This window comes from Mycteria americana, chromosome 3 (assembly GCF_035582795.1).
Source record: "Mycteria americana isolate JAX WOST 10 ecotype Jacksonville Zoo and Gardens chromosome 3, USCA_MyAme_1.0, whole genome shotgun sequence".
Lineage (NCBI taxonomy): Eukaryota > Metazoa > Chordata > Aves > Ciconiiformes > Ciconiidae > Mycteria > Mycteria americana.
In genome coordinates, this window is record NC_134367.1 from 8,725,656 (window position 1) to 8,750,123 (window position 24,468).

The 24,468-nt window shown below is 43.5% G+C and overlaps 1 protein-coding gene across 7 annotated transcripts in view; it reads right to left on the reverse strand.

The window, feature by feature from the left end:
- KLHL29 (kelch like family member 29) overlaps nucleotides 1-24,468 on the reverse strand; it is a 409,537-nt gene that overhangs the window by 42,429 nt on the left and 342,640 nt on the right. For all 7 annotated transcript variants that reach the window (XM_075497845.1, XM_075497842.1, XM_075497840.1 and 4 more), the window contains 2 exons: nucleotides 14,905-15,104; nucleotides 8,105-8,364 (listed from right to left, as the gene is read on the reverse strand). In XM_075497845.1, coding sequence (XP_075353960.1) covers nucleotides 8,105-8,364; nucleotides 14,905-15,104 — 460 coding nt within the window. The remainder of the gene's footprint in view (nucleotides 1-8,104; nucleotides 8,365-14,904; nucleotides 15,105-24,468) is intronic.

Below are 24,468 nucleotides of genomic sequence, written 5' to 3' on the forward strand. Positions count from 1 at the left end.
ACAACAGTATACAGTTGGTTTTAAAAGGAAGTATGTTTACTGCGACAGAGTCAAATTTCCTGCTCCTTAAATGCTACACTGGAAAGCTCTGAAGATTTTTAACATTTTTGAAGTAATGCCCAGAGAGGTTAAAATAATGTTTCCCTTATTCCTTATAACTCATCTGTCTCTCTAGTTTACTGTTCTTCCTACAAAGGACCCTTTGTGCTATCTGCCTAAAGAAACAGGCTTCAGCTAGAAATACAAATACAGAAGTTAGACTACCCATATTACAATAGGGTTTTGCTCCAATAAACTGCTGTTTCAGCTCTTTATGCATAATTCCAATAGAGTTTTTAAAAACTTTATGAAGTAGGAATAGATTCTATTCATTTGAGAGCTACAAAGGAGATTTATGTTGTCTCACATAAACCCGGACTTCAGACTCGCCCCACGTCTTGCACTGGCCCGATCTGAGAGCTGCAGCCAGGACCTCCTCAGATGGAGGAAGCCATCAGGGACAGAGCTGAAGCAGAATCAGTTCCCCACTGCATAAAACTCCTTCAAATGAGAAGAGGGCACTCTAATTAAAAAACACCACCCCAACCCCCCAAAACAGCAGATGCTAGCCTTTGATGGCTACCCCGCGGCCAGGTAATGAGCCACCCAGCAGGCCGGGCCGACGGCGATGGCTGGGCACGTGGCGTGGTGGCCAAGCAAGAAGGCGCGCTGGAGCGGTGACGAGAGCGGTCCCTCCCCGCAATCACCTCCAGCCCAGCCCAGGCTTCCCCAGCAGGTTACCCAACCTGATATTCAAAATATCGCAGGCTCCAAGTTTCCAAGTGCAAGCCCGGCAGGGAACTGGCTGGTTTAGGGAAGCCAAAGCTGTTGGTGCACTGCTTTGCCATTCTCAGAAATACGCCTTTTTCGGCTACATTTTCACGGCGCTGCCCTGCCTACTTGGTAATGAGGGTACTTGCTTTGATACATCTAACCCCTGGGTATTACAAAGACTCACTGTGTTTCCAGTAACCTCCTGCACATTCCTACACCCAAGGTCACATCCAAGCCTAAGCTCTCTGGTGCACTCAGTATATTCATTAATCACCCGTATTGACTTCTTGGAATTGCAAGGCTGCCTTCAGATTAAACCAAAAGGCTTGGCAGGATGTCAGCCGACAGCCTCATAATATCACGAGATAAACACGTGGCAGAAAATCTGGTCCGCAGGCGCTGGGTTCACCCGGTGGCTCAGTGGTGGGATGCCACGTGCATAAATCTCATGCCTAGCAAGAAGGAAAGAGCAGCCCCTCTGTCTTCCTGAAATAAGGTTTCAACGTGACATCTTTATGGCAGCACAGCTGACTAAACACCATAATGTCATCAGCGCTGCATAAAGCAAACTGCTGTCCTCTTCTCTGGACTGTTTGCAAAGCAGCATGCGGGTAGGTATTTCTAGCAGTAATATGATGAGAGTTTTCTAAATACGCAGGAAGATAAATCATTGAGCCATCATACTTGGAATTTACCTGATACTGAGGCTTAAAAAGCTCCACTCTTACCATGAAATCTCTATCTTGCTGACTAAACTCTACCAAATAAACCCCCTGAATTCCCCCAAAGGTTACTACAGCGGTGAGCGGCGTTTCTTTTGTGTATGGGAGGTCACCTATTCCAACACCTGTACGCACACCACAAAAGCATGCTGCCAACAACGAAATGGCTGAAGCTTATAAGATGCTTCCCAAAACCAAGTCAACTCCTGATACACCCATCCCTGCAACACACTGATGCACGAATCCATGCGCGATAATTCTCCAAAATGCTTCTTGCCTACAGCGTAAACCAGTTGTGTTTCTGCAGGCCCACCCTGAGCGCTGGGGCCACGTGCTGCACAAGGCAACGCAGGTGAGCACACGCGAGGAGCTGCTCGCGGACGTGTGTCTTTGTAAGGCCGTTGCTTCAGCAACAGCAGAGAAATATTTTGCAAAAAATAGGAAAATATATTAGAAAAGCCACAAATTAAGAGACTGAGAGGCCTGGGAGACAAGGGAGCTCCTCAAACCAATTTAAACTTCTGAGAAATAATTCAGCACATTTTCAGTCCAGGGTATCCCTTTAAAAAAACTTAGAAGTTCGTACGGGGGGAATTTAAGGAACTGCTAATGTCACCCGCATCCTCTCTTTTTTTATTTAACGCAGTTTCTTCCTCCAATATATAGCTAAGGGCATGTTCCTGCACTGATTCTGTTCCTGCTGCTGCCTTTTCTTCTCCCTCTGTAAGCCTGTACAGCCTCTGAGTGTGTCTGCAAAAGCCTCATTTAAATCTGAGCTCTTTGAGCAGCCCATCTCTGGGAAATCACAGGGGTTACCGCTCATCCCTTGCGTTTTTCACTTTCAGAGAAATTGGAGCTTCTTGCACTTTCATTATGGCATCTTTTTGAATTTGTCTGCTCTTCCCACAAATGGATTTCAAAGCACCAGGGTAGTCTGGGCTTTTCAAAGAAGCCTAATTGAACCGTAATAGAGTGTTAGTGCCTAATTCACTTAGGCTTCCTTGGAAGCTGCTTTTTCATACTTATTCCAACACTCCTTTCCTGAAGCTTAATGCCCTTAAGTACATTGATCGATCAATTAATTTCCTATTATGATGAACTTAAGTAATTTGTACGTGCTGGTATTGGATATCAGCTGAATATATCATTACCTCCTTGTCACCACAGAGCAGAGTTGGGATTGTGCTTGTTCCCTGTCAGATTCTCCATTTTCTTGGAGCAAGCTGCTCTTCCGTATAACTTTGGAGATTCTTTAAAATGTACCTGCAAAATTATGCTACCATCTCAATAGCCTCACCGCAGACCAGGGATCTTCCATCTGCTCTCTCACGGTTACCAACCCCTTCTCCTCTGTAGGATCTTGCCTCCGAACTGCCATTCTCTGTCACTGCCAAAATATAGCTCATGGGCATTTGTAGCATTTCTGACATATATCCTCCTCTCCTTCTCTCCATCAACTTTCCCTACCCTCACTGACAAGATACAGGGCTTTCAGGTGGGCTTTGTGTTTGCTTAGACTAATTTGCCAAGTCTCAAATTCATCCCAGTGGTCCTTACTGTTGTTATACCCCTTGCATCCTTCCAGGCAACGCCTCTCCTTGGGGCTTCAAACACTTGTAGACATTTATCCCTCTTTAGCTGTCATTAGGCCAAGTCATGCATATTCATATCTTTTAATCTTTTTTTTCTCACATCAGTTCCTTCAGTCTTTTAATCATTTGTGTTGCTCTTCTCTAAATTACCTCCAATTTGTCTACGCATCTCTGGTTCTCAGGCACCATGAAGACGCTGTTTAGACAAATCTGCCTCAGAGGACACAAGTTCATAGAAGGCTTCTTAATGCCTTTATGGTGGAGATATTTCATTTTGCTGCTGGACACTGTGATTTTAAACAGGGTTTAAAGAAAGGGCACAGGATTATATTATTGCAGAGTGCAACAAAACGTGACTGCCATTCAGTCGAGCCTCTCATCTGTCCCTCATCGCTGCAGTACCTGCCTCTCTTCCAGCACTACTCCCGGCAACTTGTTAGAATGTTTGTCCTCTCCTTGCTTCTTGTCCCTCCTCAGGGCGAGAGGGAAGCTTCATTCAACTGGACGTCTTGTTTTCCCAGGCTTTGTGTTATTAATAAACATGTCGCTATGTTTTTTTATGTCAGAGAAAAGAGATACAACTTTGGACTTGGAGCAGAAAGCGGGAAAGTTTCCAACAAGCTTCGGTACGTCCGTGCTCTGGGCAGGCAGCAAATTGCTGCACATCCAGCAACTGCACATCTTCCCATCCCGCACTGACGCTGGGCATGACTGCAGCTCTGCGCAGCTCCGGCAGTCGTTAGTACCAGCGGAAAACATGGCTCGTTATCCACTGGATCCTCTCAACAGCCCATGTGGGAGGCATCACTTCCCTCCAGCTTATAGAGTAAGAAATGGGGGCAGAAAGGTGAAACAACCTGCCCAAGGCCACGCAGAGAGCTGGGGGATGAGCTCAGGTGAAGACTGCTTGGGGCCTGCCAGAAATCTTTGCTTGTTCGGATGGCTCAGACCGTCCTGGTTTCCAGACAGTAAAGCCTCCATTATACAATATATTTTTTGCATGAGTTCGCTGGAGTTGTAATAAGCTTATCAAGGGGATAACTGTTGGGATAAACCCTACAATCTTGTCCATCAGTCAGGAAGAGAAATAAATAGAAAAAAACAGTAAATTCAGCTTTTCCAGATGTGTCAGTCGGCTGCAGGCTTTCCGCTTAGTGATAAGCAATCAAGAGGACTCTTCAACCAGCGCTCTGCGTCCGCTGGTACAGGAAACTACCCACCTGGTCCAGACCTCACATCACAGGTTGCTTCTTTTGGTTAGACTGATTTTACATGACTGCACTACCAGCAGGACTAAAATAGCTCCGTAAACATTACCACATGAGCTGGCGCGCTGCTCCAATGCACTGGATACAGTTATTTACCAAATCCCAGCTTAAGACATATGTCATTATCTGAACTGCCTTTCTGTCTTACGTAGATGGATCAGTAACCTTTAAAGCACTGTTATTCCCTCTTTGTAACAAGTCTCGGATGCTGTTTTTTTTGTAATGCCACGGAGCACTTTTATAAGCACCGTAAGACTTCCTATGAGCACAATTTGCAAAATTAAAAGTCAGCCAGAGCACAGCTTTTCAACTTGCCTTGCAAGCAAATCCTGGTTCCTTCCCTGCCAGTGCCCTCCAGCCTGGTGGGGAAACAATTAACAAAAGCAGAAACAATCAGATACCCGAAGAAGAGCTTTTAGAAAGGCAGAGAAGAGCAACAAGATAGCAAACTCAACACCCTTCCAGGAGAACAGGAGGCTCCATTAAAAATCTCCTTCCCAGAGGCTCTCAGAAAGGGATCTGGACAGGAGGAGAGGCAGTGATGGATAAGTTGTCGTAAGAGTGCGGCACAAGGAGCTGCGGTGTGGGGAACGCAAGTGGTGACATTTACTGTCCCCAGGCGTAAGCTTGCACTCCGGAGTGGCACAAAGCCATTAAAGCACAAGGGGTTCTGGAGGGCTGCAGCTGCCCTGGGGGCAGAGGGTGCTGATTTAGAGAGAAGGCTCCTTCTCCAAGCTCCTCTGCGGGGATGTCTCTGCTGAGCGAGTCCCTGCCAGGCTTTGCCGGGGAAGATGGACATGTAGGTGAGACGAAGAGCACAGACCTTTCCCTGTTTGTGCCATACATCCACCTTTGGGAGAATCACCAATTCAGTGCTTGGAAGAAGCTGCCAAAGAGGCATTTTAATCACCAGCCGTTGGAGCTACTGAAAATAAAAACGTGACGATAGAGACAAAGGGAGATGGGGAGAGGGGAGATACGAAGAAAGTGCGTGCCCTGGAAATCCAGGCCCTGAAAGATTTAACTGCCAGGACTGCCTTTGGGAGAGAGAAATAAAACCAGACTGGTCACCTGGGGACTGCAGTAGAGCAGGAGTGATGTCTTGGGGCTGTTGCAATTCATGGCTAAAACCTTTCCAGCAACCCTCCCAACAGCTCCCACCGGCTGGGTGCAGAAGCAACAATCCTGTTGCTGCACTGGTGTCCTCCACATGCTGGTTCCCCACCCCAAAGCGTCTAAAGGGAGCTGAGTGAATCCATCTCACTGAACTGTGAATAAAGTCAAAATATCCATGCACAGCTCCTGCAAGAAGGTCCATCCCACGTTAGGCATTGCCATGGTTGCCCAGTTCTGCAAAGCTCTGAGCAGCCCGTGCATCTCATGGGAGCTTGGGCAGCTCCTAGCACGGTGGGCCCTGCTGCACACCAAGCACAAATTTTCACTCATCATCTTTATCAGAAATAAGATTATTTAGGTCTATCTTCCTTCCTATCCACTATCAGAGCTATTTGTTCCTGGGCTCTGAAAATGCAGAAGTCATTATTGTAAAGACGGTACTTTTCATAGTAAGTGTGAATTTCTATTTTTAGAAAATAAGTACCTATTTAACTAAGAGCTTTATAATAGATCAAGCAGTGCAAAGAGTACAAAAAAAGTGGAGCTGCGACCCAAAGAAACTAGTTTAGTGGTAGGATTGGGCATGAAAATAGTTATCTGCTTGGTATCTTTAATATTAATTTATTCAAGACCCTCATCTCTGGATAAATACAAATTAAAAATTAAAAGCCCTTGTAAAGTAATGCATGAAACCAGAGCACCACAGAGAAATTTGGAGAAGCAAATAAAACTGCCATCATAAACTACAAAGGCACTGCAGAACCAGGGCAGAGGGGAAGGCAACTTGGAAATAAAAAGACCCCACAAAACCAACCCAACCGCAACACGAAAGGAAGAGAGGAGGAGATGGTGGTGGTGGCAGCAGCGAGAGGGGGCAAGAAAAACCACCACTTAAAAACATAAACTCATAACATCACCGCAGCAGGGCGCAGAAGGAAATATTTAAACCAGGAATTTTGAAAACGTAACCCGACCTCCTGGTGAGCGGCACCTTCTGTTTGCACCAGGCAAACAGGCTCCTGCCGCAGGGCTCCCGTACTCCGGCCCCTGGGAATAATCCCTGAGGCTGCATCAGGTTCAGAGCTCAGAGCTGCACAGAGCTGACTGCTGTCATCAAACTTTAAGCAAGCAGGGAAATACTCTGTAAAACAGTGTGTTTTCCAAGGCCAGCGAGAGCCAAAAAGGGGCCCATTTCAATAAATCAATGATACCTTGGAAGTGTTTTAGGCAATAATAATATTGGGCAACACTAAATGGCATCGCCGGCACATGGAGGAGGTGGTCAGAGGGAGCGGCGGGTCCCCAGCACAGGACTGCCCTGCTGAGCTACATCACCTGCTCGCACGGGGCAGGACAAGGCTGGAGAACGGCCCTGGGGGCTGCAGGCTGCCGGCAGGGCCAGGGGCTGAGCCGGCAGCGGCACTGCAGGCAGCGCAGGCAGCAAGGCTTGGCCTGGCATGGAGTCCCCACCATCCTTAACGCCCTTATCCTCACCCAGCAGCCTGGTGAGGCTAGGAATTGCTATTTCTCCCACTTTCCAGGTGAGGGGCGGAGGTGCAGCTGCTCTGGATCACATCCAATGACGCATTTAATATCCCAATAAAATTCGCATTTAAATCAAGGAGGTACAGCCCTTCACGATGTGGGTTGGCATCAAAGGTGCGTGGCCAAGTGTTTCCCTGAGCCCCAGTCTGGTCCCTAAGCAACTGGACTGTCCTCCTTAAACTAGCCAAAACTGTGACCAGGGATCAAGAGAAGTTGGCCTTGCAGGATGGGCCAGCAACTTTGACCTCCAAAGGAGGGGAAAGGAGGCAAACAACCTTCCCCTTCTGGGGGCTGTGGGGAGAACCGGCCTCCAAAAGGAGAGGTTTGGGGTTCAGACCACCACAATCCACTAACCACAAAAGCCAACTTGCACGGCTGCACTGAAGGCCAGTGGCAGGTTTTTAAATATCACCAGGGAAGTCTTCTGGTCCCAAGGACAATCATCAGCCTCCAAACAGTCATTGCTTCTAGCACTGATCTGGAGTCAGTGCTGAGCAAAGTAATACACTTAGTTTCTTGAGTCAAGAGCAGACTGCATAGCTCAGATGGTTGAGGAAAGGCTAACTCTAATAAATATATAAAACCCAAGGGGTTATCTAAGCAGCCAATAAGATACAGGAACTTTTTTTTTATGTACTGAAGTTACACTCATTCAGTATGTGGCATCAAAAGAAATACAGATTTTCTGACAGATTTTTATTTCCCACTGTTACTAAAATGCACCCCCTTCTTAAAGCAGCATCTCACACAACTCTAATCCTCCCCAATTTATCTCCGACCAAGCCTGCAGCCAACAACTCGAGGCCCTAGCTTTGTACCACGCATGTCACAAACGAGATTTTGATTCTAAATGATCAGATATGGGGATTAGATTTTGAAATTACATGCATTTTGTGCATAGCCTTCATTCCCTTTCTCTTTTTTTATCTGAACTGCCCATCCCATCTCCTACGCATCCTCATGTTTAAAATTGCACTGGGATGGTTTCTATTTTAAAAGAGGCATTCATGGGAACAGAGCAGAGAGAGGCTGCTGAGATTATTTTTACCTGAGCTCTGATTGCAGCGTCCTTCTTAATCCACTTTATCACTGTTTCATACACCAGCTCCTCCGCTTTGGTGTTCAGGCTGTCATTGGACATGTAGGAGATGAAGTCGTCTTTTGAGATATTAAGGATCTCTTCTTGGTTTGCCACCTCTGGGAAAATCTGCAGGGCATATGCTTTGGCCATGTTGTATAGTTCAGTGCACTGCATGGCTTCAGCCATGGCTAATATTCCTAAGCAGTTGCTAGCAGTCAGCTGTTTTTCTAAAAGGAGCAAAAAAAAAAAGAAAAGCAAGTGAGAATTATTAAAAGCAAGATTCTCATTTTTACCGAGATCATGAAAAACTAAGTGCCACGGACAAACCTCCAACCCTAATTAATTTCAGAGATTTAATTAGAAGCAGCACCCTGGGTTACTTTAGGATTGGGGTTTAAAGTACAAAAATCAAAGTCTGTCTAACAACTGAGCTGGGGATGGGGGGAGAAATGTACTTTCTGAGTTTGCTTTTCGTGTAAGCCTTCACGAGGCAGTAGGGAAACCTACTGACATAATAGTATCTAGGGCTTCCCAAGGGACGGGAACCCAGCCAAGAGACTGCTCCTATTTCTACCGCCTACAATGTTGCTTTAAGAAACAGCAAAGATGTAAACGCCAGTGCAGACACTTAAGAATAAATGCAGACAGCACTAAGGACATTTCTGAGGATGCTGCAGTCACGTTATGATAATTTTTGCCCTGTTCAGCTACTAAGCTACTTCAAATAAAAAAAAAATCCTCTCCCTTTTTTTTTTCCAAAGGAACTTTGTTGCCGCTGAATGTGATGACATCCCTTATGCAAAACACAGATTATACTAATGCCTTCTGTTAAATGTTGTGTAGTGGGTTTCAAAGAAAATCATGCACAGAGGAGACAGCATTATCTCCTACCCAGCAAACAGAAGTAACGGCACAGTGTGTAGCTTTGCATTGAAAGTGTGCTACACCATACATTTGACTGTACTTTTTTCCTTTTCAGCTATTCTGAAGAAAACCCCACCAATTTCAGACATTTATAAGAGGAACTCTCAGATTCTTCTCAGCTTTTGTTAACCGAGCCACTACCAATAGGCAGAATATATTCTTTTAAGATATAGGACCGAGAAAAAAAAATAAAAATAAGAGGGAGAGACTGCAATAGATCACAAAAGCATCGGTACCAGTGGCAGGCTCCTGTGCTGTCAGAGGAGAAGTACATCCCATTTGGGCAGTGTCATAGCCTGCTGCACTATTTCAGAGCACTGGACAGGCATGTGCGATAGCCCCACATCTCTTCAAACAAAACTCCCATCAGATTGCTTCTGCTGGAAATGCTCGGGGATTTTTCCCTACACCCAGCTTCTGCCTTTATCAGATTTAAAACCTGCACAAAATCTATACGTGAATTTTATTAAAATGGCATTATGACCTACTTTTTTTTTTTTTTCAACCTGGCATGAGATTAGGAGTTTTGTGTTTTGTTTGGGTTTTTTTCCCCTCCCTCACTCTTTTTATTTTCTTTTACAGATCCACCAATCTTGAAACTAGGTTATCTCATTTTGCATCAGTTGATTGTACTGACTCCAAGGAGCCCATTTCCTCAAGCAGACTGGAGCAGCGGCACTGTTTGCTGTCAGTAGATTTTGTCACTCAAAGACTGCCCAGAGACAGGCTGCAAACTGATAGCTATGAAGCACAAAGCTCCCCAAATTTCTGCTTTTCCAAAAAAAAAACCAACCAAAAAACTCTTCCAGGTTCCTTGCTTCTGTCTGTTGGCACGGTTTCATGTATACATATGGCTGGGGGTAAAATAATCATCTAACAGAGCCCAAAACTCTCATCATCACTTGGCAAACTCTCAAGTCAAAGACAAATCTGACACTGCTCCACCTTATCCTCATAGGGTTTATAATAAAGGTAATAACCAAGTTTGACTCATTAGGCAGCTGTTTACTAGCACACGATGGAAAAGACTTGCAAGAATGAGTCTTCGCCTTCAAGGGACTGGGTCTGCCTCTATCAGGAGAGATTCCCATACCATCCCCAGCTGAGCCTGTGGCGTGGGCAGAGGAAGCACTGGTCACAACTGGTTTCTTTTGAGCTGGACAGGTTTTTCTACCTCTAACAATGCTGGGTGACTGATGCAGCCTGGTACGCTGGTGTCCAAGCAGCTGCATGTTGTCCCTTTGAGCCTCCCTCCTTCCTCTTGCCCGAGAAACCGCTGGGTGGCTGACCCAAATGACGTTATCCCTGCCTGATTCACCAAGTATGATAAGGCCATTTAGAGAGGGGTCCTGGGGAGATGCAGATTGCGGTACGTTCAGGAGGCTGCTGATGCACTTCTTCGCACTTCATCACTTTCGACGTGATGAGCACCACAGCAAGGCGGGCGCAGTGATGTCTTTTTAAGATGAGGGCTGGCATGTGAACTAGAGGGATTCATTGCAGGTGAGCAAGACAGAGGCTGGGGCAACAGCTACAGGAGGTATGGAAAATCTCTATCTTGTGAACAGAAAAAACACATCCTCCATTTTTCACCTCTGACTCAAAATTTGGGGGCAAGATTGATCTCTCTTGATTCCAGCTGTCTAAGGTGCAACTGAGCAACACATTAGTAGCCCTGTACACTCATAAACAAACAATTGCAAGAAGCAACCTGGTAATATTTTGGATTAATCTGGTAATATCTTGGGTAACGACTTCAGGATGAGCAGAACCGTGCCTTACCAATGCCTGTTACTCTTCGCTGGCTATAAAGGGAGCCTACATGACTACTTAGATACAGATTTCTGCTATATAATACAGCCCATCCCAAGTGACTGTTTGCAATCCGGGGGCACTTCTGGATGCCGACATGACAAAGACAGCTAAGGACCAGTTCTGCTCCATTTGCTCCTGAGCTGTTTTCCTTCGGACGCTGACACGTTTACTATAATTGCTGGTTTTGCCACAGTTGACACTGGACTTGTAACAACACGTTTTTGTGGAGTTTCGCCTTGAGTCCATTCAGAACATGGCTGCTGACTACTAAGCTATTCCCAGCGCTCAAGGACAGTTCGGAACAGACTTATGAGTGGACTTAAAGGATATCAGATGTAATCTAGTAGGTTCTCCCTGGTTTGAGACAGTGCTGGATAGCGTACTTGTTTCTGTGTATGTCACAATATTGCAGAACAGCAGCTGGTATTCTCCACTTGTGTTAAGATGGGATTTTGGAATGGGATCCTGTGCAGAGTTATCATGAGATAATCAGCCAGGCAGACTGCTAAGACTGCACTTCTCGGAGTGGCACGACTTCATCTCAAGTCAGAGATAGATGGTGTGTAGGAAGGATTACTCAGCAAGATTGCGGTAACAGTATGATGGAAGCTCAGTGGTTGATGTAAGCCCCCTCTGTGTGCATTAAGTACTGTATTTTCACTTAGAGATGCGTTCTAGATGATGACTTGGATCTCACTAAAATTAGCGTAAGATGTGCATTTCCTCATCATACTCTGTGTACATTCTGATGGGGATCTCATTCCTCAGGTGTCAAAAGCATGGGAAGATGGGAGTAGGTGGAAGACTTCTGGATGCATTCACTGTCCAAAAGACTTCAATTCCCCTGCGAGAGTGTTCCTCATTTCTCCTGTCTTGGAGATAGGTTGATGATAGTTGAGATAGGATAGATCAACCATATCTCCTACATAGGAGATATGGTTGATGCTTCAGTTTCTCCAGTGCTGGGCAGTGTGGTTCTCCAGCTGGCTCAAAATTCTCCACCTTGGATGAACAAAAAATTAGCCATAATACTTTCTCTCAAATTGATAAGGACCATAAAGGCCTCTTCTTCCCTCAGGTGTATATGCCTAGTCATGAAGGTCTCATCACTGGTCCGTCGTTCAGTTTTTCTCATAGCTCCTTCTCATACTGTTTGCAAACTTTGTCTTTGTGCCACTTGGCCAGGAGAGTAAGAAAATTCAGAGCTCCTGCTCTTTCCTGTTCTCCTCCATGAATCTAACAGGTTCCACCGACTTCTTCAGACTTACGGAAGAATACTTTATTTTATCAGCAGCAGGCTGAAGCACAAGCTCAGAATTTGTTCACTCCTGTGATGGGGGGTCCCTGCATCATGGATCCAAACCGTGATACTGATGAAACTCCTGAAATCCAATTTGAGCCATGACTGTGATGATAGCATAAAACAAATATGGAAAAAAAAAAAAAAGAAAAAAACCTCAAGTCTTCAGCCATATGGATGGAGGAAATACCTGACCAGTTTGCAAACATTTGCCCAGTTATCATATGGTGCCTGCACGAACTTGTCAGCATCGTTGCATCAGTCGGCACAAAACTGTTGTCATTTCTCATGGTCCAGACAAAAGCAGAGGAGACAGCATGTCGGGGAAAGAGAGAACGTGGCTATAATTAGCCCAGTGAAGCTGGTTAAGAAATCTCCTGTTGAAATGAAACAATTTTCCTGACACATTTGCAGCATGTTTCCACCAGAAAGTGCAAGCAGATCTGGGGTGCCTCTGCCCAAGGCTGCTGAGAGGCCCAGGATAGGGACACAAGAGCTGCCTGGACACCAACCAGTTAGGACCCTGCTGGAGCTTCACGGCTGAAAAAGGATGACCTGAATTTCCCCTGAGATCGTGCTGTGCTGAACAGACCTATTAATTGGGGACTTTCACTTCTTTGGGCCTCTTTGGACTTCCCTCCACTCCTCTCGCTATTTAGATATGGCCACTGATGGGAAAGAATCACTGTTTATACTGGTGAATCACTCCAGAAACACTGGAAAAAAACCTGATTTTTACCATATTTTTGCTTTGTGAGGAGCAGAGGTGGCTGGAATGAAAAGATGAAACACAGCCACAGTGAAAAAAAAATGCCTTTCCCTAAACTTTTTAGATGGCAAATGCTTTACTATCTCTGTAGAGCAATCCAGTCACAGCTATAAATAAAAATAAGCAATTACACTCCATGAATTCTCCAAATGAGAATACAAAATTCCAGCGACTCCCCATATATCACTGAACTTATAACCAACTCTACTATTTCGTACCATAACATGGTTCACTGAATTCAAATATTAACTATCGGAAAAGAGAAATCTCACAATGATTTAGTGAAATAAATGTATTTTGGTTTTGTGGCTGAATCTTTAGAGATAGTGCGACTTAAACATAGCTGTTCCTGGAAAGGCCGTAAGATCTAATCACTTTAAAAGGTGGTGAAGGGAAGCTGCGGGAAGGCAATGCCAGAGCAGAGCCCTCACTCAAGTTGCACAACCAACACAGTGGGATTGCAAAGCACAGATTTCATTTCCCCATTACCCACCCGTCTGAGAACAGACTTTTAAACAAGTGACATATAAAAAGCTGGAAAAAAGAGAAGAATATAATACCACAGCTTCTTTACTGATGCCTGCATTGTACTAGCCTAGTCACACCACTCATCTTGCCAGCAGGTCAGCTTAGCAGTGAAAATTAACACAGCAGTAAACTGGACTCATTTGAGTTTGGTTTTTTTTTTTTTTAATGAGTGCAACTTCTAAACTCTCACCTTCCACGCTCTGTAATTTTAGATGTCAATTTTAAATGAGAACTGCCCAAGAAGTTCATGCATGTGTGCTGAAGATATATCTGGGGTGCAGAGAGAATGACATCTCCCATACCAAGTTGAGGGAGCCTGAACAGAAATCAGATGTCTAAAAAAGGTATTTGGAACTTGGACATGAGAAGTAAGTCATATAAGATCAAGTCACACTTTTTGTATTAAGAAGTTTGTATTAATAATTTGTAAATTATTACTGTCTCGTTAACTGATATTATAGCCATGTTAGTGAAGGAGTGGCATGTGATACAGGCAGGAATTTGAACCACTTGTGTTCCATTTGAGCTCCAGTTCTGGCTCCTCTTCTGCTGTTAGAGAAATGGGGCTGGCTGGTTCCAGTTCACACCAGTAAAGCTTAGTTAACTGAGCTGCTCACCTTGGACTGTTTTGAAATAGTCTATATGGGAAAATATACAGAAAATGCAAGGAGCTGCAATGACATGGTGCTCTGGACAAGAAGGAATGGGCTTCTCAGGTGGCCATGAGCGGATGGACAGAGGCACTGGTGATGTTGATCTGTACAGCCTCGCTGGGGCAAAATCTCCCTGTGCACACAGGGCATACCAGTTACGAAGGGAGGGCGCAGCAACCCTCCATTCCCATCCACCATTTGTGATGACACATATCCATCAGACCATAACTCTGTATGAAAGAACAAACCCTGTGAACATTCAACCTGGAGTAGTTCAACCAGATCTTGTTTACAAGAACATTGGACACATGAAGGATTTTCTCATGGATATAAGAAAATTGCAGATCCTGACTCCTCTGTGGGAGTCCACCTTGAACTCTTTCAGTGCTTGACCAAGCTGGTCTGGTGTAGCACCCAACATTTGCTGTTACAGTTATAAGCAACTTGTGTGTTACAGCCTGGGACCTGTGCAGAGGTCAACCTCTGGGAAACAAATGTCACCACGATACCAAGTATGAAAGAAGATTCAACAAAAAAGTCCATCCAAGATGTGAAAGCAGTTGCTGCTCAAACAACAGGCTACACTTCTCTAGATTATTTTCCCCTGGCCACCGTGTCAGCATTTTAAATTCAAATCTCAACCCAAATAAATAATGTGGGGTTTTTAGTTTTATTATATTTCATCTTGGGTTTCCTAATTATCTTTTAAGAGTTAGAAGAAAGGCTTACAAACCTTAAAATGAGATCTTAAAACCTCACTAGATGGAGTGATTCTTACCTAGAAATGAAACGCAGACTTTACAGAAAGTATGAAACTGGAACTTGCTGGCAGCTTCCAGTAGGGTTTTTGCATTGGCTGAATCTATGATCAAAGAACCTGTATAAACAAACTCCAGGAGTAATTCCAGGACATCCGCACTGAGGTTGGACATGGCCAATTCCAGCTTCTCCCCGCTTCTGCTACTGTCTCGTGGTGACCTGGTAACAGCAGACAATTAAATTATGGACATTACACCATCCCCATTTTGTTGGCATTTATTGATTAGTGAGGGCTAGAAAATCGCTTTGCACCTCATTATATTTCTCCTTTTTTTTTTTTTTTGTTTACGGAACTGAAGAACATGAATTTTAAAATAACTGAACTTAAAAACTTTAACTGGATCTGAAAGAGAAGAGTCTTAAAGCAAGTCTTACGAACAATCTGTTTATTGCTACTCTGCATTTTCATGCAAAAACAGTTGCAAAAGAAAAGGAAAGGAAAAGAAAGAAAGAAAAAAAAAACGAATGAGCCAACATTAATGAAAATGAGGAACAGGATTAGCTTTCAAAGGGAAACAATACATTTTAACATCTTGGTTAACATCTCATCTTCTGTGCATAATATAACTGTTAAGGAAAAAACACTCTCCAATTTCAAGAGAAAAGGTCATCTACTTTTTCAGGAATCCAGCACTGGAATAATTTTAAATGTCATGTGCATTTAAGGATACATTTAAAGACCTTTTCATAAAAATAACAATAATAAATATTAATTTCTGTTTAGCTTGAACTTCTCAGTATGTTATATTAAAGTATAGATATGATACGCATATACAGACAGTCATGTAAAATATATAGATATGCTTATTCTAAAAATCTATTGTTCCCTTTTAGGCACTAAAAAAAGAAAGCCCTTCATGGCAATTGCTTTGAAAACTGAATACAAGACAAGATAGACAGACAAAATGGTTAGAGCAAAGAAGGGAGAGGGGGGAAAACAACAACCAGCTCTGCCACAGGAAGCCAGCAGCCATCCTCTAGGAGTTTCATGACTGTGGCCTACGGTTTTTCCTGCATGAAGTGCTGAACAATTTGGGGATCAAAGTATCTCCTGCATTTGAAGTGTGGATTAGTGCTTGTGAAATTATTGGACAAAAAGAAAATTATACTGAATTAAAGTAAGGGCCCAGTTCTTAATGCATGGTTGGCTGATGTGTCTGCAACACTAAAGACAGGTTACACCTGAAAGACAAAAGTGATAATAAATTTGGTAACATCAAGGAGGGGAGGGGAAATCTGTTGGAGTAAGAAAATAAACTCTTTTAATGGTTAGGACCATCCAGCACCTTCTCAAAGAAACATGAACTTCTCCTAGTCACTGGACAGTCAACGTCTGCTCGCTCCAATTCTGCTAGAGTACTTGCAAAAGCCGTTGCACGATTGACACAAAACCGGCATACGATGCTGCGTGACTTATGTGGACTGGCCAAAGCATCACTATTGACAGGCAATGCCAGCTTTAAGCATGAGCAAGAGCACTACCAACCTCTTGGCTTCACAAAGCTGCCTAGAAAGGTGACGGTCAGACCTCTACTACCACAATGGAGGAAAAGTAAACAACATAAGAGGTTCAGTTTTGTTCCCTCATAAAACAACATGACACCACACCCCACCCGCCCCAATAACCCCTAAACTCATTTGGGGAAATGCTTAAAATTTGCAGTCGATGCTTTGTCACTGGTCTTCCATTGACTAGTCCTGTTCAAGTCAAGGGCACAGCTTTAATTTATACAAATCTTTGCGGGATCAAAGCTTTAAAGAGGTTTCATTTTTCTACTGAAAGTATTTAGATGGTGTCCATTATCACAATGGAGGAGCAGCTAGCAGTCCTTCATTTCATATGCTTCTCTAAGGTAGTGAACAACGGTTACCCCCATTCACAAAAGGAAACTGAGGCACAAGGAGACAAATACCTTTGCCTATGATCACAGAGAAAGTCAGAGGCGAAGCAAGGAACTAAAGCCCATTTTTAAATTCTAAATATTGGACTATCCCTTTGCATGGGAATACAGATGGGTCAGATCCTATTCCACAAGCAGATGGATAAGAATACATACTGATCACGATCCGGTGGTACCCCTACATGCACAGATGTGTACGCTACCCTGAATCCTTATGCTTTATCACACCACAATATTCTTTCTGAACTCTTGCATATGGATTCAATTTTGCACTCAAGGCAGAAAACCTCAGGTGTCAAAACAGAAGAGCTGCCATTTCCTAGATCCCCAAGAGGATGTCACAAAATGTTTTTTTTTTTTTCTTTCTCACACTCACATACCAATAACATTCCCCGTATCTGATTTATCTCCAGTTGTGCACACATCCGGTGCTGCACCCTGGGCTATCAAAATGCCTCCTGGTACCGATGTAATTCTTGCTGAATTGTTTCCAGAAGCAGTTAGTACCTGACAGCGAGTTCATATTCACGTGAGCTGGTTAATAAGGACATTGCCTAAAATTTAAGTGAGATTTGGAGGTACCCAGGAAGCAACAGAATCAGGCTCTTTGCACTGTGGGAAGCCCCACCGTAAGCAATTATTTATTTAACGCCACTAATTGCACTGTGCTGGTGATGGCTGCGGGATTGACTGTGCGTGATCCGGCAGGAATCGCAGGCTCTCTCCCAGTGCAGAGACGAGGAGGCACAAAGGAAAGGATGACGTGACACCAGTGTCAGCATAGACACATACCCCTGTTAGCAACAACTGCAAGCTGCTATTTTTCAGAATAATTAAGTAATAATCTCTTTTACTTTGTAATACACCAAGCAATAAACTGCTGCTGCAATTGATTAAACGCCAAAGAAAAGCTAAGGTGTTTAATCAATCACTAGAGCCACTTACGGCAAGTATAATACAAAGCTACAGAGATCATTGATATTACACGAGCTAGAAATGGGAAAGAAAATTATCCCTATTCCTTCCTCTGTGATGCCTTGAATGTGTTGTGCTGCTTTGCTTGTGCTTTCTAAGCAACGAGCACTTCAGCTTCACGTTAAGCTGGACCAAATACTGAGCCAAAGGGAAATCACAGCTACCCTGATTTCCATGCTGGGGATCTGGCTTGGTATGGGCTGGAGAACGGACGGGGAATTGGCTGAAGCAGGTCCTGATGGATCAAAAATTAGTTTTTGAAGGACTGTAAGAAAATAATGTGGGGACAGAGACTGATGTGACTGAAGTGGGAAATGCAGAGATAAATTTCCATAAATTTCTTCTCTGAAATTATTTCAGTGAATCAGGTTGTGGCATCCCCCTCCAAGCCTGACTAAAGCTTTCTCTGTTCCTTGTTTTGACATGTATTAAAATATCAATATGCTCTGTGTGGTTATACTTCACGTGTTTGGGACGGAGCCTTCTCTCAGCTACTCTAGAGGAACTGCAATGAAATGGCTAAAGCAGTATTACAAGAACAGAATTTAGCCCTGTAAATACATTTGCAGTGGACTGGGGAAAATCTGTACGAATGTATACAGCTGTGCCCCAAATGGCTCATCCTGTAGCACATCAGGAAGAGTTTTGTCAGTGGCATTGGTAGATGCAAACATTTAGAAAAGTCTGCTCTCAGAAAAGCAGTGGCTTCCTGCCTTAAGAGCTGGGAAAAGATACAGCTCTACGTGGTACATACACTCCTGGTCCCCCGCTCCTGGCACAAACACGGGGTATTTCGGGAATGGAGAGCCTGCCTGCTTTGTGTTTCAGTCTCACTTGAAGCCAGGCAATGTACACTCATCGTCTATGGACATCATTAAATGTGGCACATTCTGCTATTTGCCCTGCGAACTCTAAAGTTTAAACAGAATGATGTCATTTTATTGGCCTTGTAATCATTGCTCATATTATAAAGGTCACACATTTCACATTGTGGCAGAAAATCAATAGCTCTCCCAACAGCCTCTGGGGGAAAAAGTTTTGCTTCTGAAGAATAATATATAATAAACAATTTTAGTCCTTACTTTATCATGGCTGTAATCTTGGAGAATAGCTACAGTAAAAATCTGGCAAAGGCTGATATATAAACTCATTAAAATTAGGAAGTGATTTAGAACAGGACTTTTTAAAAGATTTATCTTGAGCTAAACAGCAAAGAGGTTTGTTTAGGTCTACATTTAAACAAGCTCCAAGAGCTCTTTAACAGCTTAATTTTATGGCAGCTGTTGGGGAATTCTTTCAGATTTACCAATAATGTATTTCTCCAGCAAGGTGATAGACCCGAGCAACGTGCAAGCAGAACTGAACCTGCAGATAAGCAGGAAGCACAGATACGCTCTGAACAGGTAAGAGGGAGTTACTGAAAAATATTTTGTATTGTCTGGAATAATTAGGTCGAACAAAATAAAGCCAAGGCCTTTGAACATACTCTGGCTACCTATCCTTCAACTTAATTACTTAAACTAGAGAAGACAAAGGCACGGGGAACCTTTTAAAGCAAAAGATGGCTTGACTACACTCTCAAATAACAAATCAAAATTGTTGTCCCTTTCTGTTAACTAATATGTAGAAAAGAGCTAAAGCGTTTAAATATTGGTAGCAGGAAAAATAGCCCTAAAACCTCATCTGCAAGGTTAGGAGTGGATCTGACAAAAGAAAAAGTAGAGAACTTTACATTTTTGGTATTCATTTGTCCTTGAAAATCATTTCCATACATGTAATACACACAGACAAGAATCAGCACTAGTGTTTTCATGCTTAATAGCGATGCAACCGAGTTTTCTGTATCTTGAGTTATAAATATATGTCTATCTATGCATTTTCCCTGTGTCATTCATATTAACACGTTCACTTAAGAGAACTTCTGTGAGATGCAGTTCAAAACATTGAATAGTGAGATGCCTTGATTGGCAAAGCCATATTTAGAGTCCGGCTAAAGTAGCCGTGTAAGTGAAACACCGCTAGCGCATCAATTTGTCACTTTATGGACAGCGCTGCCGCCTCTAATTCAGGCTTCCCTCATGGTTTGGATATGCTGCCTTTAACTGGCTTGCAAGATTATTTTGACTGACTAATGGTTTGGCTGTAGCCTCACTCAATTTTAGATCAAATACGAAAAGCTACCTATACCCGGTACAGATGCCAGCCAAGTCTCTGTTTACAAGCTATAGTCACAAAGTCAAAACAAATTCTGGATGTTCAAAATGGAGCCATCTGCACCGAATAAACATGAAAAATGTGAAACATTTTATGTAAATGTACATTACTGCCTAGGAACAGTTGGTTCAGCTTCCTCCCAGGCTGCCTGGTTGGGAACAGGAGGACTGACAGAGTTTGTGACACCTATTTACATTCAAAACCATATGACTCACTGTGCCGTACACTCAAATGTAGGACGTATAGTTAAGCTCTGTGCTCCAAAAGGGCAGTGAAATAAATGATTATCTTTTAAAATAAAGACACGTTCAGAATTACCATTTGTGATCTTTCCCCAGGCACGTGGGACTTGGTGCGTGTCTTTTTCTTTCTGCCTCTCCAAGGTCCATCGCTTCTGCTTGTGAACAGAGAGCCTACTGCCATTACCTGCTTCTCCCAACAGGAGACAAGGGCAAAGAGCTAGCTCCATAACCTAGCCTCAATTTTGTTCATACTACATTCAGAATTTATTTTTAACAAATAGGAAGTCAGACTGATTCTGGTGGTGTAATAAAAAAAATTGCTGTCTTTGACTATCTATGGCTCAGGATCTCATACAATGCAGGAATTTGAATATCCTCCAGTAAAAGCACATGTTTGAGCTAACGGGAGGCTACGGGACTACCGGCACGCTCCAGCTCCACCCTCAACTGAGGCATCTGAAGCCCATCTTTTGGGGCTGTCCTCCCTGCATGGACCAAAGCGACGGCCTGTCCCACCGGCCAGCTGCCTCCTGGCCTCTTCACCTCGTGCCCTCCCAGGATCTGCCCCATCAGCTCTACATGCTGATCTTGCTGGCTTGCTTTCATAATTAGGAATATAAATGTTTACCCGACATTAACTGTGTTCCCATTCCACTAGGGAAAAATATGTGCTACCAAGATAGATAGGACAAAAAAATCCCAAATTAACTTGCTTTGTTCCCTGGACAGTGTTTTGGTCTCGAGAAAACAGGAAATCCAAGATTTTTATGTAAGATGAAGCACTTAAATGAAGAGAAGCTACTTCTTTTTATCTCTGTCAAATTATTTTGGTTACCAAAGAAAGGACTCCAGACTGGGATAGGCAGCTTCTCATGAGGCTTAAGAGTCTGTTAGCTATGTGCTCATTAAAAACTCCTGTTCAAGTCTATACAATTTAGACTGAACATCTTGTTTACTGGGGAACATAATCCTTAAAGCATTGAAACTCCAGGCAAAGAAGAGAATGCACTGCTGCTGCATCTTAACTGTCCACTATTTGACTTTTCATCATCTTCAGAGTTATTAATGCTTCAAAACCCACATGTCTATTTATCTTGGGAGAAGCAACAAAGAATCTTTGTTGTATTATAGCCAACCTTCAGCTATGAACAGAACAGACACGACACTCTACGTGGAAAGTTGTATTTCATACCGAAGAGCTTGATTTATCATAATTACACGCTCATAAGATATAAAAGCATAGATGCCCAAACATACCAACATACATTTCCACGACATACGCACCAAGATGCATGTGCATACTGAAGTAACAGGTTATTTACTGAGTTACTCAAGTTTATGCAGCTGCAAGGTAATCAATCATGTAAATGATGACAGGAACGGACATTTATAGAGCAACATCATTGCAATATGTATGTCATAAGGCACTGAATGTTCTTTTAAATAGGGTTTTAAAAAAAATAAATTACACCCTAGCATTGCTTCTCCTTTGGAATTATTTTATCAGCTCAAAATGTGTTAACTTGCAAATCTCTGCCTTCGTTATACTATCTTGTAGATAAATATTATCTTTGAGCCTCAGCCACTATCCATCTGTCTCATGAGAGACAAAACATATACTGTAACGGTGCTATTGTATGATTACGATAAAGAACTAGTAAAATCACAAGATTAAATAAATTACATTGTTTAAACACGGGCTTGCAAATTTGTCATGAAAATTTACCTGACCAACAAATCCATTTGCTCACTTTTTACCAGGATGTTGATACAAATAATGTTCCTTGTTCCAGGCAAACAAAATTTGGCAAGACTAGTGTAACTTATTAGGGTCAAACGCTGCCAGTTTGCACCTGCTCTATCAGAAGAAAATCAGGAAAATTAATGGCTGTGAGCTTGGGCATGCACTAGCAGCTCCTGCTAATTCACCATCACAGAAACGATCATTATGAACCAAGATGAACAACAGGATTAACGGCAAATGCTTTTGTTCACGGACAACATGGCCAGAATAAAATAAAACAAACAAAAGAGCCACGTCTCCTATATACCCTTAATGCTATTCACCGATGGAACACAATCTAATTGCTCAGTCAAGACGGTTTCTAAAGGCGCGGGATCAACGGCAGCCTGTAACGCTATAGTGTCGGAGATCACAGTCGGAGGCACAAATCTGCCTCCCTGCTGAGATTTAAGAAAGAAGATGACGAGTTTGAAGATGCTGGCTTAAACGACTAGCAAGTGAATGAAGAAGTGAATAGCGAGTGCCCTTGGAAGAACAGCATTTCATGACCTAGACTTTTGCTAGGGACTGAGAATAAACTGAATCTCACAAGGTACTAGTGGAGAAGTAAAAAAAACTGGGCCAACTTACTAAGAGCACGGGATCTAACTTGTTTGCAAGTATCTCTGGCAGCCTAATTCAGCAAATAAGTGGCAAAATAGCCTGGGGTGAGAGCTATTATTTGTTAAAGGTAAATAAAGGATGCAAGCAGGTTTTGGTGGATTATATGGGAAGGAAGATTAAAAATAAAATGACAGAATAAAAAAAATTATTCTCATCAAACTTAAAGCTCACCCCCTTAACCAACTCCTGTCTGATTTGTTTTAATGATATTTATTACACCATCAAAAACCAGCTTAGCAGAGAGCTGGCATTATGCAGCTAATAAATCTGTTTCTTAGGAATGTGGTGAAATTTATACAAGTAATTATCTAGGTAAGTCTATCCAAGGCTCTTTCTCATCATTGCAATGTCTAGAGGGAAAACAATAATAAAATAATGATAACCACAATTATTATTTATTACTACTACTATGATTATGGTAGTGCCCAAAGATCCCAATCAGCATTTCAGTAATTAGAATTAATTCTGTCAGGCAGTGGGTCTGTCTCACTCAGCTACAGGGTGTTGCTAGGGCTTTTCTACGGTATACGTAGAGCCAGCCCGTGCTCTGGACACGAGTTAAAGGTAATATATTGCATCACCTATGGCCACAGTATATGCGGGAAAGGGCAGTAGCTCTTCTCACCTCATCAGTCCCTGCCCACCCCACCCCACCGAACTGCTCGGAGTATTTCAGTCACGGAAGCTTAGCGCTATGCAAGCAAAAAGAGGGGATCGTGATCTGATATGATCATAACCTGGTCATATTAATTCAAATTCATTATCCCAATCCAGCAGCGGCTAATCCTTGATGATTTAAATGAAAGGAAGTGAACTGCTGATCCCTGGAGCTACCTGCGAGCACGCTGGAGTCGGAGATTTGATTACCCTCGTTTCAGGGCAAGACTGGCTTTTGGAAGTGGCCCAAAACCGCCAGCCTTCAAGAACGCGGCTCCAGTTTCTATGCCCTGGAAGTTTTTTTTGTTGCCTTTGATCCATTTAGCTTGAACTGCACCTCGTTAGATAACTGTTCCCTTTCACCCCTAAATTTCAACATAGTCAAGCCTAGACAGGGCTGTGAGATGTAAGTAAATATAGGTAGGTCACCCGCACCGGCATCTTACGAGTGGCTGTATGACAGCCGCATGGCTTGCAGATAGGTCTAGCCAGAGCAAGAGAGGTGATTAGTCTGTCATTCCTTAGATAAGATTTGCAGGATTTGTAGTTGTGTCTAGAAATTATGTGAGCGAGAAGCCCAAACTACAGTAAATAGAGATGCTGTCAGTGAGGGAGAGGAGTGAGAGGTTAAGTGATTCTGCTCGGTGCCTCTGCAAGCTGCAGCCGTTACAAGGCAGAAGCTTAATTTCTGCGCTGCACCTTGAGGCTTGAAAAGGAGCCTTTCTGTCCTCCTTGCCACAGTCTCTCTTCAGAGCAGGGCACATCGATCTGTCCCTCCTTTCAGAGCAGCATCCAGCCCAAGCCACTCACCCTCCTAACCCATGGCCACGCTCGCCAGGCTGGAAATAGAGTCAGGCTGCGATGCCCGCTGTGGGTTTTGCGGACGTTCCTTAGCCTGGCAACCCGGCAAGACCACTGAATATTTGTAAGCCGCAATTCATTTATGTAGAAGCCCATGCATTTTTGCTTGATGAAAACATGTTTTCCAAGGCCTGGCAAGGCAGCTGCAAAATTGGAAACCCAGCAGGCAGCTCCGAGAGGCGGGCGGGAGTGCGGCTGCTCGGCCAGGCAGAGCACGCGAAGCGCGCTCACGGGAAGGGGCCACCGAAAGCAGAAAGCTGTTTCCC